Source organism: Pygocentrus nattereri, chromosome 13 (assembly GCF_015220715.1).
Source record: "Pygocentrus nattereri isolate fPygNat1 chromosome 13, fPygNat1.pri, whole genome shotgun sequence".
NCBI lineage: Eukaryota > Metazoa > Chordata > Actinopteri > Characiformes > Serrasalmidae > Pygocentrus > Pygocentrus nattereri.
Window position 1 is genome coordinate 8,951,123 of NC_051223.1, and position 13,999 is coordinate 8,965,121.

Consider the following 13,999-nt stretch of genomic DNA (forward strand, 5'->3'; position numbering starts at 1 on the left):
TGCTTAAATAAAGATACAATAAATAAAAATTAGCATACAGTGCTGTAAATTCACATTACAAAAATACAGATATTGAAATTCTTTTCCAATAAAGAAATCAACTTCTCTTAATGACAATGTAGATATACAGATTTCATGAAAAACCCCCAAATACAGTGAAAATCAATCCCAATATACTCCACCCTCAGGTCTGAATTCAGCATAATTTATTCATGCTGGGTAAGAAAATGCGTAGCTGATCATGTAGCGCCATGTGGTGGTGGCTATAAACACTGCCAACAAGTCTAACCTTAAAATAAGCAGATAGAGGGTGCTTAGAGTGTGGTGGGATTTTGTACAAATGAATGGGACTGATCAATAAAACTAAAAAAAAAAAAAAAGATATACAAAACAAAAAGGGGGGGGGGGGGAAGGGTAGAAACTGAGGGGACAGTACCCTCATGAGCCTACAGCCAGATGGCCTGCAGAAGACCTGTAGAAGAGAGCAAGAAAGCAAGTAAGGGTGACAAGTTTACAAAAATTAAAAAGAACTTCATAAAATCAACAACCATCACATTTACCCAATGAGGGAGAAACTGGACATGCCTGTTCTCAACATGACCAACATCAACTTACTCCATGTTGTTCTTCAGTTGCTGGACAGTGCGTTTGTCCAAGTATCGGCAAAACAGCGTGAGCAGGTTGGAAGGGAGGAAGAGAGGCTCCACCAGGGATGTCCGGGAGAGCTGACTGGCGACGTGGAAAACTGTGTCCGTCCTTATAGGGAGGCATGGCAAAGAGAGATTGGAGAAATTAAAGCAACAATTTGGCCAAAAGAAACTTCAAAATCTATTTTGGAAAACTGTACATGACTGTGCAAAAGCCAGAGACCCTTTATTTAATCTCCAGTCAAAACAGGCATCAGGTATAAACTATTGTTTTTTTTCAGCATAGGACAAAAAATAAATAATTTACATTAATTACAAGATTCCCAGCAACTAAAGATTCCACATTCGGTATTTAGCCATCATTACAGCTGCAGGGATATTTTTCCCCACACCTCCAAAGTTGGTTGGTCATTTTCTGAAGTAATCAAACATTCAGTGGTGTTGAGGTCTGGACTCTGGGGTGGTCAGTCCATTGTTCAGCTTCTTCGTTTGATGTGTCCGTCTCCTTTTCTCAGTGAGGTTCTTCTTGATCAGCTACACACTCAAAGCACCGAGTCGTCTTCTCACAGTGGAAGGACGAACAAACGCCTGTGGATGTTTTCAGATCTGAAGCGGCTTGATTTTCTCCTCTCTCTCAAAGATGAAAACTTTCAGTGCCGTTTATCTGATGGGGACCGGTTTGGTGCCTACCAGCTCTTCCAGGTGGTGGTTAGGAGCCACATTTTCTCCAGCTCTTAATTCATTTTAAACTCCAGTTTTTCATTCCAACTCAACTGTTGATTTTACCCCTCCCTTCATCTGATCTATATTCACAAGTCTAATCTCCTGAGAACTAAAAAAAAAAAAAAAAAAAAAAAAAACACATGTATTTGTACTTGATGGCCATTTAAGTGAGGGATGGTCTCTGACTTTTGCACACAGTCTTTTTGGGGCAAACTAAGGTTCCAAGTACATCATGTGTCTCGGCTACTGAATAACTGTCCCAAGTCAGCTAGGAAATTAACATTACCAAAAAGGTAACTGGTTTCTTGTTTGTCACCCATTTAGCCCATTTATGGAAACGCACAAAGCAATACCAGGTCTCGAAGTCGCCGATGCTGGGCTCCATGGGAACGTCTGAAGTCAGAAGCCTTTCCCCTTGCGACAGCAATGCATATAGCAGAGATAGACCAAACTACAGACCAGAAGAGATATTTGGGTGTTTACATGCTTCTGTACTATATCAAAAGTTTCTCCAGATCCACATTAAGCCCAAGTCCAGTTCCAGAGTCCCCCAGTGCATATTTAGGAATCTAACATTCACTTCAACTAAACAGCTCCAACTAACTCAAGCCCTTCTGGTGTTGGTGCAGGAAAAATACTAAACCAAGTGAGTCCAGGGAGTCCAGTCCTCGAGGGCCACTGTCTAGCATAGTTTGGCAATTTGCCCTGCTCTGAAACTGCCATTTCAGCTTCTCTTGATTGCCAGGTTCAGTGGGTGCTAGAGCAGGGTTGCCCAATCCTAGTCCTGGAAACTACCACCCTGGAGAGCTCAAATCCAATTCAGATGTCCCTACAATGCCTCATGAACTGCATCAGAGGTAATTAAGAACTCTGCAGGGTTGTACACCTTCACAACCAGGTTTGGGCAGCCCTGGAGTAGGGAAATTACTCATGCTAGACACCAACCCTCAAGTCCAGTGGTGAACATCAACACCCTGGGTACTCTAGGACCATGATTGGGAACCACTGACATAAAAACAATTTTCATAACACCTTTGTTCATGTTTAGGCTTAACATGGCCAGGAAACCAGGCCTAAAAGCAGGATGTGTCGGACCTTGTTTTGGCAAGCCAATGTCAGGCGCGAGTCTTTGGAGTCGGGCAAGGAAGAGGTAAATTCTTGGAGAACAGCAACCAGCTGGGTGAAGGCGAGCGTGCTGATCACAGTACGGAGAGGTGGGTACAGAACAGGAAGTGCCTACGAGGGAATACATCCCATATTCAAGGTAATCAATAAAATGATTATCCCAAAAGGTAGTCAATTTCTCTTTTTATTTTGCAAAACTATGTTGCCTGCTAAACAGTAGTAGCAACCATCTTGAAACCAGAATTTCATAGGTACTTTTATCCATTTTCACACATTGGTCAGAGTCAGAACCCACATAAGTCTATTTGAGATACATGCATACAGTTTGCACAATGCTAATTAGTAGCTAGTTAACGTCAATTACTTGTTAGCAACAGCTTTGCCAATTTTAACTTTTCCCAAGTTTTGTCAAACTGTGCAAATTCTCGCCAAATTTTTCGCCAAAATATTCTTGAAAAAATGGATAAGACCTCATCTACATCTCTGCTCATTAGTGCTGGCAAGTGTGTTGTGATCACTGTCAGGATGTGTCGGGCTGCATCCTGTGACAGGAAGGGCAGTAGTCTGGCCAGCAGCCTCTTTCCTTTTGAAACTAGGAGACACTGCAGAAACTCATCCATGGATTCCCTGATGATGAGAATCACAAGCAATACCAGGAAAAAAAAACATGAGAATGGGAACATAACCTAGAAGAAATTAGGGAAGGGAAAGGTGCATTACAGCGAGCTGGAGCTGTGTAGCCGACTACTGATTTCATCCACTCCTCTCTGCACAGTCTTCATAAGTCTTCTCCTCTCTTCCTCATCAGACACGGTCTCTTTTGTTCTTTCTGCTTCTTCCACCGCCAACAAAATCATTAAACACTGCGGGGCAAGAGGAAACAAGATAAACAGTAGGAGACCACTGATTACCCTTAAAAGTTGTAGGAAGGCACACCATGCAGTGCCCAAGCTCAGGTACATAAGATCTACAGTGGGGTGGAAATCTGTAGCAGCTAGCATTAACAACCAAGCTAGCTAACATTACTTTGGCAAACTCTTTAGAGTGCACATGTGTGCTTAGCAGACACATGATGGTGGTGCCTGCTGCCTTCATCACCTGGAATAGTAAAGAATTACCTACATTGTTTTTGGGCAAGTAGCCATAGTGCTAGCTTAAAATGCAAGTGTGCGCAGAGAAATGTGAAGCTTTTATGGCCGTATTTTGAGGGAACAAAATGGCTTTTCTATTTGGGTACATCAACTGTATTTACTGTTATTTGTGGTAATTTTTCTTTGTTTCTTCACATGACAACAAATGAAACTTCCCCACCAAGACAAATTAATACCTTTTCTTCTTCAGACCTTAAGAAATCAGCTTCTCAACCACCCATAAAGACAAGTACTTGCTCCTGGATGAAGTACTCATTCAGTTTCACTGCACTATAAGCCTACAAAAACAACATGCAGTGTACACAGTGCAAAGATGTGCTTTAAGAACTGCAATGTTGGGGCTGTAGGACACCAATGCTGAGACTTCAAAAGCAGAGGGGCAACAAAACCTTTTTGGGCTTCTGCAATTGTCAGCACCCCTGACAGAAAATGGCCAACTACCTTCTCGATAGTGTTCAGTACCTCCAACCTCTGCTGCCTGGTGTCTTTCTGCTCCTATTTAACAAAAAAAAAAAATTAAAAATTAAAAATGCAGTAAGCCAAATAAGAGCATTCCTGGAAAGATCTTTTCAATGAAGCTGCCCTCACTTCAGGGGGGTGCACATGGACAGCATCTATGGCTCGGCGTGGGGAGTAACACGTGGACACAGCTACTTGGCCAAGCGAACCCTCAATATGGACCACTGGAACACCACAAACATTACTTGAGTCCAGAACAGTGAATTTTGCATCTCAAAAGAGATATTGAAGGCAGACCTGGAGCATAGGATACAGTTTTGGTGACATATGGCGTGGTGAGTTTGGGAGGTTCCCTCTTTGAGCGGTCTCCCAGCATTTCTTCCTCAGCCAGTTTAGCCTCCATTCTACGATAGTACTCCTGTAGAGAAATGCACCCTCACTAAGCCTCAACACAATGAGTAGGTCATTTAGAACCATCTTTACATTATAGGCCTGGTTGATAATTTTTGATAAAGTGATTCTGTTCCTGAATTCATACTAGCAGCCAAGGGTTACACTTTGAGTACACTAGGTGGCACTAAGCAAGAGAAGAAGTCTAGCCATTCACTCAACAGCTCAAACCAGCAGAACAATTAAGACAACAGCAAAGGTGAGCAACACAGTACCTGGTAATAGTAGTCATCCTGATATGGATTTTCGCTTTGTAGCTGCATCATTTGCAGTTTGATGATCCACTCTTTCTCCTTGGCTGACATTAGCTCAGCGTAGTGTTCCCAGCTCCTTGACTTCCTGAAAAACGACAGCTGCAGCAATTTCACAGCTGTCCTGTTCAACAAGAACCATGTACCTTTCTCCAAACAGAAGCCTACCTTCGAGAGCCATGGGGGCGCTGGCTCAGCAGCCGTTTGTGCTGTGGGTGCAACTGTGTTGCCAGCACAGGGAGCCTAAGTCAAAACAATTACCATCAACCTGACCAGCATCAGAAAGGATTTAAGGAAAAATGTATGTAGTTTGACTTGGAGCTGCAAGGCAGTCCAATAGGTCAGCTCACCGGAATCGCTGAATGGGAGCTGAGAAAGGGCTATAACAAGGGCTGGGCCTTGGGGAGTTGGGTCCAAACCTCACTTGCATCATTTTGGGTGCAAGTGCCTGGGGGGCATGGAAGCGAGGAGGAGTGGGTGAAAGGAAAACTCCCGACTGGGATGGTTGGGTGAGAAGAAAAGTAAATAAATAAACATTGAGACATCCATCTATCCATCATGTGTGTGCACAGTTACATGTTGTAGCCCTTTATGGTGGACAACTAATCTCTACTCTCTAGCTGTCTTTATATCCCCACCCATTCATCATTGTGCAATTTCTGATGACAGGACTGCTAACCTGGTATTTTGGTGGAGGACTACAACAGTGGTGATCCTGATGTGGCAGTGGAATGGTAGTGCACGTGACGTGGCTGGGGTTTTAAACATACATCTGTGCCACTGTGTTAGATTTTGTGGTCTACCTCCCAAAAATTGTAGTCAGAAGCTGACCATTGAAGCTCTAGAGCATGGCCTAACATCACCCAACAAGTGAGCTACAGTCTCTTGTCAGAGTTATAGTAGACATTTCTAATAAAGCTGGCAGTGACAGTATATAGAATCACCTGATTGTAACGTTGCTTCATAGAGAAGGGACTTTGAGGGTGCAAGGGGCTACTAGGCAACAAAGGACACACTGGTACCTGCCAGGTTAAAAAAAAAAAAAAATTACTAAATTAAAATAAAAATTGAACCATCATCAACTTCAATACATTACCTAACCAAAACCTTAGCTAAATGACAAAATCCCCCAACTCGATTGAGTTAAATAAGTATAATAGTTGACTTGAAAAATGGTTCTTGAGCAAGTAAACAACAGATCAATATACAGGGTGATTGAAAAAGATTCTTCCGATTTCAAAATTATTTATTTCACTTGTACGTCATTACAGCTTAATGCAGTAGACTAAAGGGTTTAAATGAGCATAAAGTTGATTATGTAATCAAATAAGTGGTGAATATGACCCTCCTCCAACTGTATAGACATTAACTCCAGTCAAATTCATCCCATACTTGATTGAATACTGATTGACCATGTTGGGTTTACCGCACTCACGGCTCTTTCAGTGATCATCCATTGTTGTGGAACCAGCGACGAACGCCCTGTGCTGTTGGAGGTTCACTGCCCATGAAAATCACATTGCACAGTTATGACTGATTCACTCTTATCGATGTGGAGAACACAGAACGCTTTCTGCTCAGGGGTCGCATCTCCTCACAGACAAAAGGGAAGCCATCTAAGCCTGGACGTTCAAGAACAAGGCTAGTGTATTGGGTGAGCAATTCCACACCAATGGGCAAAGGTCTGGACATTAGCAAGACATGGTCGTAGATTAAAGATTCAGAATAGCAGGGCCAATAGAAACCCTGTGGTTTACTGATCCCAGCGATTGTGTACAAGCAGAACAGAAATGGTACAAAGAGGTTAACCCTGACAGACCCCACTATTGAGGCTGCAGATTGCAGAGAGGGAGTCTTTATTCTACCTGGTAGTGTTACAATAAGGATGGAGTGGCCAAGTGTCAGTAACAGCTGACTGGTGAGAAGGTCTGAGGACACAGTTCACCTGAACAGTGTGGAGCACTTCCGTTACTGACAATTGGGAGGTTTGGCATGCTCAGGCCTGTATTTCGACTGGTTGGTGTGAAGCACATTGTTCCTCTCATGGTGGGAATATAGTATGCAACATTCGGTAGACAAGAGCAAGTTTCTTGAGTAGTGGTGAGAGTCAAGCAAATTAGGAAATGAAAAGTAATCCAGCCATTTGTTCAGGTCAAGTTTATCACTGAGGTTAGGAATGGAGTAAAGATTGCTTGAAGATGTGAAGAACACACCAACTGCCTTGGTACAAACATCAACATAGCTAATCTAACTCGCATCATGCTTCGTTTTACCCAGCTAGAGGGCAGAGAAGACTGGAAGGAAGGATACTCAGGACTGGAACTGAACACTAGTCTAGACAGTTTGGGGTACAAAGTGTAGAGAAAGTGAGGGACCACTAAGCAGAGGGCAGCAAAAATTGTAATTGATGGTAGAGATGAACACACTTTGGAAGTGAAAGTGGAGGAGGCAAGCATTAAGACACCTCCTGAAGGTAACTGTTGCAGAGGGGGGAGGAGGAAGGGAAGAAAAAAAAAAAAAGGATTAGAAAAGAAGTTCTTATCCATGAAGTAGCATTCCCATGGAGTGACCACATGTTGCAAAGTTCTTTGTGAAACACAGATACAAAGCAGCAGAAATACTGCCATAAACAAAAGTAGCACTACCCTAGGAAGCCTCCTCTGGTCCACTGGATGAAGCGGAGATCTCAGGTTAGGAGAACCATATTGCATTCTACCTCGTGTTGACTTGTCAATCACTCCCACAATGGCTTGGTCCTGTCAGGAAGAGAAACGGGCAACCAGCCAAAACAGACAAGATTCAGGCCTCAAAATAGCTTCTACTACTGTCAATCTATGTCCATTTTAAGGTTAATGCATCATTGTCTCAATAGCCTCATTTAGCTCCAACATAAAACTGAAGAAACAAACTTTAGACATCAAATACATTCCTGTTTTCAAAAAAAGTTGCTGTGCAGAATGTAAATAAAAGCAGAATGCAATGATGTACAAATAAAAGCAAACCATACATTTACCACAGGACGTCTGCAATGCAAGTTTAGTGCCATTAGATAATGTGGACATCATTAGATTATATTTTTATTTACATTTTGCACAACATCCCAACTTTTTTGAGAGAGTTATAGAGTGCGTCTGGCTGCAAGTAGTCATACCTGCAGGATGGATGCTGGCGTGCGTCTGGGTGAACTGTATGATGGCATCATCCACTGCAGAGAGTATACAAAAGGTCATCTATGTTTTCAGTAATTTAATTCTCATATGTCAAGTGTTTAGGATGCCCAGCTCCAGCCCTCCATTCTGGAGCGTTTACAGTAGGCACATGGGTCAAGTCCTATTAAGGATTATGATTAGGAAATTAAGACAGAATTTACAAAAAGTTTGGATAGAGTAGCCAAACTGAACTCGCAATACAGACATCCTGCTGTAAAATTACATGACCCAACCACCCCATGGAAAACAAATCTCGTCCAAATGGTCATTAACTAGCCAATCACCAAGCCACTGGTTAGTGTACAAATGCACATACCAAGCCAAACTGCTAGCTTCACATGCAGCCAATCCCATATATTAAAAGTCACCAAATGCATCCAAATTTGTTAGGTGAATTTAGAGTAGATTGTCCACATAACATAACCAGTGCTTAATTTGTCCTTACAACGCAGTGATCGTGAATGTTGAATGCTAAATGTGCTTAAATGCTACATATAAAATGAGAAACCCTGAAGACGACAGATGGTGGACAGGATGCTAAACAGTCACGTAGGGCTAGACTGGACAAGCATTGCCAACTCTCCAATAAAACGTGCCAGACAAAAGAAGCAACTCACTGTATTTGCATTCAGATCACCCCAGTAGGAGCTTCGTCCACAGTCCACAATAGCACTGTCCAAACTCTGAAAGGACCACCAAGAATTGCGCAGATATCATTATACCAAAAAGGAACTCCAATACCAAGTGTATGATCACAGTACTCAACACAACATGGTTGTCACTTAATGAACGTCCGTAAATTATTAAAGCTTTTCAAATGCTAAATGGGATCAAATTAAACATGACTTCATTCAACAAGTTCTGAACCGAAATTAAGACCTGGAAATACAACATGAGCCATTACCCATATTTATTAAAAATACAAAATATTTACATCATTTGCTGTTTACAACTGAATCAAACTTCTTGTTTTTCAGATTCAGATTCCTTTATTGATCCCAGAGGGAAATTGCAGTTGTTACAGTGCAGCCATTTGCGTAGAAGACTTTAAAAACACTTTTAAAACAAGATAAATTTGCAAAATATACACGAGATTTAAGTACTTATGAATATAGTAAAGTGGCAGTGAATGTGATAGTAAATATGAAACATCTACTATAAAGCAGTTAAATTATTTAAATTAGTGTCCCACAGAGTTATTGCACCAAGTTATTTATTACAGTACTGATTGGGGAAAATATCATTAAACCTTCAGTGCACTGTGCAACACCATTTATATATCAAAGAAATGCTTGAAGGAAATGCTGGTTGGGGGAGCCAAACCTTCAGACTGGGAGGACCCTCCACTGTCCTCATCACGGCTGGGTCATCAAACAGCTGCCTCTGAGGCCTCTCCCTGCGGCTCGCAGCCTTAAAGTGGACTGCAGGAGCCTGAGGCTGGATTTGAGGTTTAGGCCTGGGAGGAGAAGGCTGTCTCTGGGACGGCGGTGGTGAGGATGGTGGTGTTGGGGGCTGGTTGCCATCAACAAACAGAAGATCTACAGGGTCTGCATGAAGATCCTCAGCACTAAGGTCTGATAAAGACACATTCACTGAAGTTGGTCAAGTTTTGCCTAAACTGGTGATTACATACTCCCCCAGATTAGGCAAAGCAAAGCAAAGCAAATTTTGGATTTTTAACCATGTCAGGTTTTCTGTGCCTGTAGATCCCAGTGTGTCAGGAAATTTGGGCCATCATTGAACAGACCAGGAAGCCATCAGAGAGTAAACACTTTGAAAACACTCACGTCTCAAAGTGCCAACCGTTACTAAAGCATGTTCCATTTTTCAAGCCAGAGGAAAGAATTGGTGACGTAGCAAATCTGTCCCATTTCAAATCAGTTAATGGGAGCCTGAATATCCTGGACTGATTCTGGAGTCTGAGGTGAGATTTGGGCAATCATGTAGTGTTGAGAGGGTAGGGCAGTGAAAACACTTTATATACCACAATTAATTTCTATAGATGTAGACATCATTGGACAGGCATGAAACTTGAATTTTAGCCCAATTACATTTCACCCCTCCCACTGAGCCCTTAGCCCTCCATTTTGCACATTCACATCTAGGGTTAGGCTGTCCTGATTCTTGAGATAGAGAGGTGGGGTGAAGTGTTGGGGCTACATGGCCCTCCAAACAGAATGTTACGAGAAAAAAAAAAAAAAAAAAAAAAAAAAAAAAAATCCAGCAAGATGAAGCACAAGAGACCAAAGAAACCCATAAATCTGAATTTTCTCCATTAAAAAATTACAACTACTATTATCTTAGTTTAATGCCTGAACACTTGAAGTGCCAGAACGTAACTGCTGCTCTATATAAGGTGGAACGGGAAAATTTGAATGAGAATCTGGTGAATATCTGACTTCAGCTTCATATCACTGAAGAATTAAGGGTGGATTAATTGCATGACGATAAATAACTGCAGACAGGCCTAGTTTTGTCTCCTCCCCCCCGACTTCCTAAGGCCAGATTTCAACCACTACCTCAGCTCAAAAGGGGTTAAGGTGACAAAAAAAAAAAAGGGGGGGGGGGGGGGGTGGTAGGGGTAAACGGGATTGGGCCTTAATGTGTCGGTCATGCTTTGTAATATTCCTGCATTGCGGTGTTTAAGCCCACCAACATTCTCTCAGTACAATACCCAGCAGCATTACAGAATTACATCATACAACCAACGGGATGGTCAAAGTCAAAGACGTCCTGACTACTAGCATAAGCACTGATGCTGAGACTAATAAATGATTGAATAATGAACTGATTGAACACTTTGAAATGCCCACCCTCCAGTATCCACCCCAAAGTGCTTATTGTTTTCCCAAAGGTACCTCCCACCTTCCAGATGCATCATCAGGTGTTTTTCCCCCTCAGTCTTTAAAGCAGAAAGCCTCACGCTAGAGACTGCTGCAGCACATTTGTTGGATGTGAGGAGGCACGTTTACAACAGATGTAGCGATGATTCAATGTCTTATATTGGCCCCAAGTTTCCCTTTAAGAGATGCGATACCCAAATTTATAGGGATAACCCAAATCTACAGGGTTAAAAAGACAACCCAACCCAGGAGTGAACTGCAGCACTGGAGAGCAGACTATGCTACTTAACCTAAACCAAAGGTTTCCTCGTTGTAGAGGTCAATCTCCTCATCCTCTTCCACCATGTCCTGAAGGAGTCCGGATTCCTCCATCTCTCCTTCATCGCTCCACTGGCTGCCATTTTCAGGCCAGGCAGGACCAGCAGTGGAGTTCTCCTTTTCCTCCTAGAAAAAGGAGGAACGCACCTCATAACTGTGCTTAACTGTAAAATTTAACACAAATAATATTTAAACTTCAAGTTCATATTCAGCATTGACCATCTTTGTAAAAATATGTTGAATAAATGCCGGTATTCTAACTGTTAGCTTGTCAAAATGTCCTACCATAGCGCATATTCATAGACTACATCAGGGTTCGGCAGCCCAAAAATTAAGAGCCATTTTGTCCTTTCTACAAAAATCAAACCACCTTGTGAGCCACAACATTTGTCCATTTTATCATCTTGGCTGTAAATATGTCTCAGTATGTGCTAATGTGCCAAAATAGGCTAAAACAAATCAGATGAACATGCAGACTTTGCTCTGCTATAGCTGCTTTTCTCACATCTCTGGCAGGAAGCTTTCCCTCAAGAGTAGAATAGTTTCTTGTGGAACATCAACGATTCACTCTTTACGAGGCTCAAGTCAGCTTTTTGTCCGAATTTTCCCCCTTTCCACAAATGGAACTACTGCAGATTTAAGGCGGAACGCGAACATTCGAATAAGAAGCTGACAGACTTTAGCGTTTGTCCGTTTCTTGTTGCAAATTAAACGCATCAGAAAACCAGCTGGAGTGATTATAAACGTAAACAAGTCCATTCGTCTCCAAATTATCGATGTTCATCTTAAACCTCTCTCTCTCTTTATTGCTTTGTCAGCTACTATCTTGGCGAGACTGTCATCTTTGTTGCTATGGTGACCAGCAGTCTGTGCTGATCTTCAGGGTTAAAGGGTGAATCAGCAGTTCTATGTTAACTCCAGCGTTTAAGACCATTTACTGTTAAACTGTGTTGAACGATCAGCAGAGCTTTATTTTACTGTAAAGGAGGATTGTTTTATTATTATCTACCAATTTAATTCAGCTGTGGAGCCACAACAGGGCAGTAAGAGAGCTGCACGGTGCTGACACCTCGGCCTAAAGTCCCCCCCATCAGGAAGTTCTAGCATTAAAACCACAGGTAGGATATTTTAATAGCCGAGATCGCCACAAATCAGAAAATGCTGCTAGCATCGAAACGTATAGGATACTATGGCTCAGAAAACGTTACCAGAATTAAAAGAATATTGGGGAGGTTTAGGCTCCCAAAACGCCATAAACCAGTCGAGTTTGTACTGAATTAATGTGAAAAACAAAACATTTGAAGCACCAAGTTACCACGCTATAAGAATGATATATGCATGCTCGGTAGGACCAGTCACAACATCCAACTTTTGTAGTTTCAAACGTTTAGCCAACTCAACGCTGTTAGAGCAGGGGCGTAGCCAAGAAAACTACAATTCCCTCGATGCATTGCGCGCTTAACCATCAACGACCGTTGGAAGTTAATTTAAAAACCGGAACTATTTAATAATCACTAATTCTTCCAAATGCTTGTCAGTAGTATCACTAAATCGTTATATAAAAACAAAAAAAAAAGCCGATAAAGTACAAAGAATCAGTAAACTGAGCCGAACCGAAGTGACTCAGGATTTGACCCCTGCGTTTTTCCCTTTTACTCACCAACATCAGCATCACTATCAGAGCCCAAGCTTACTTACGGGATGCTCGGAGTCGCTCATCTAACCGAGATATTGTTTTTGGTTCGTGAGGTCGTGTCGTTGCCAAACTAACCGACCGCCAAACTTTCCATAAGTCATGTGGTGGCGCTCTTTAGCGTCTTTAAATGCCCCCACCTGGAGGGGCGGGTCTCAGGGTCTCACCTGCTCTTCACTCTGCAGGGATGAGTTAAAAACTGTAATATTAAAACATGCCTATCTTTATAGACGTATATAGATGTGTATCTTCGTTTTTTAGTGGGCGTGTCTCAAACCGACCGTGTGTACTTAACTAAACAAAGAGGCTGAATCATTTTCAAGGGTAACACAGAAATGAGGCAGTGGGACGTTTAAAGGGGAACCCCACCAATTTTTCAAAGTTCCACATAATTATATGGTTAAGATGTTAACACACTCATTCAGAGTTGTTTGGTGTGAAATGCTCAGGTTTAAGAGAAACTTAATGAGTCAGAATTGTTCACAGTGGTGGTGATAGGAACCAGACGTCCACCTCTAAAAGCTCAATCACAGAAAATCATTACACAAAATGGTTATGAATTCACTGCCTGATGCCTGAAACGCTGAAAACAGTTTATGGCACATAATACTTTGTTGGACTCCTTTCACCCTGTTCTTCAATGGTCAGAACCCCCATAGGACCACCACAGAGCAGGTATTATTTGAGTGGTGGGTCAGTCTAAGCACTACAGTGACTCTGACGCATGAACAGCAAAAAGCATGAACAGCAGCTATAAATCTCAGCACTGCAGGAACACTGACGTGGTGTTGGTGTTTTAGTGTGCACTGTGCTGGTGCGAGTGGATCAGACACAGCAGTGTTGCTGGAGTTTTTAAACACTTAAGTGTTGCTGCTGGACTGAGAACCAAAAACCTCCAGCCAACAGCGTCCTGTGGATGACCAACACAAACTGCGCCCCAACAAGGTAGGAGTGTGTAATATAGTGGACAGTGAGTGGACACAGTGTTTAAAAACTCCAGCAGCACTGATCCACTCACTGTGTCTGATCCACTCGCACCAGCACAGCACTAAAACACCAACACCACGTCAGTGTTCCTGCAGTGCTGAGATTTATAGCTGCTGTTCATGCTTTTGACCACCAGGTGTCAT

At 42.3% G+C, this 13,999-nt stretch overlaps 1 protein-coding gene across 1 annotated transcript; it reads right to left on the bottom strand.

The window, feature by feature from the left end:
- Positions 1-401: 401 nt before the first annotated feature.
- On the bottom strand, positions 402-12,962 carry patl2 (PAT1 homolog 2). Its single transcript, XM_017686327.2, has 19 exons — positions 12,875-12,962; positions 11,149-11,302; positions 9,339-9,589; positions 8,633-8,698; positions 7,958-8,011; positions 7,452-7,562; positions 5,751-5,828; positions 5,157-5,302; positions 4,975-5,049; positions 4,771-4,894; positions 4,403-4,523; positions 4,235-4,329; positions 4,088-4,141; positions 3,216-3,358; positions 2,966-3,122; positions 2,466-2,606; positions 1,724-1,821; positions 616-756; positions 402-472 (listed from the first exon to the last, which is right to left on the bottom strand). The coding sequence occupies exons 1-19, from the start codon at positions 12,893-12,895 to the stop codon at positions 439-441; spliced, it is 2,064 nt and encodes a 687-aa protein (XP_017541816.2). The 5' UTR covers positions 12,896-12,962; the 3' UTR covers positions 402-438.
- Between the last annotated feature and the right edge of the window lie 1,037 nt (positions 12,963-13,999).

Coding starts and splice junctions, on each gene's coding strand:
- patl2 (XM_017686327.2), bottom strand. CDS start 12,895: ATGAGCGACTCCGAGCATCCC. Junction 3,359..4,087: donor TACTGAACACTATCGAGAAG/GTAGTTGGCCAT, acceptor CTTGCCCCGCAG/TGTTTAATGATTTTGTTGGC. Junction 2,607..2,965: donor TGAGCAGAGATGTAGATGAG/GTCTTATCCATT, acceptor ATTCCCTCGTAG/GCACTTCCTGTTCTGTACCC.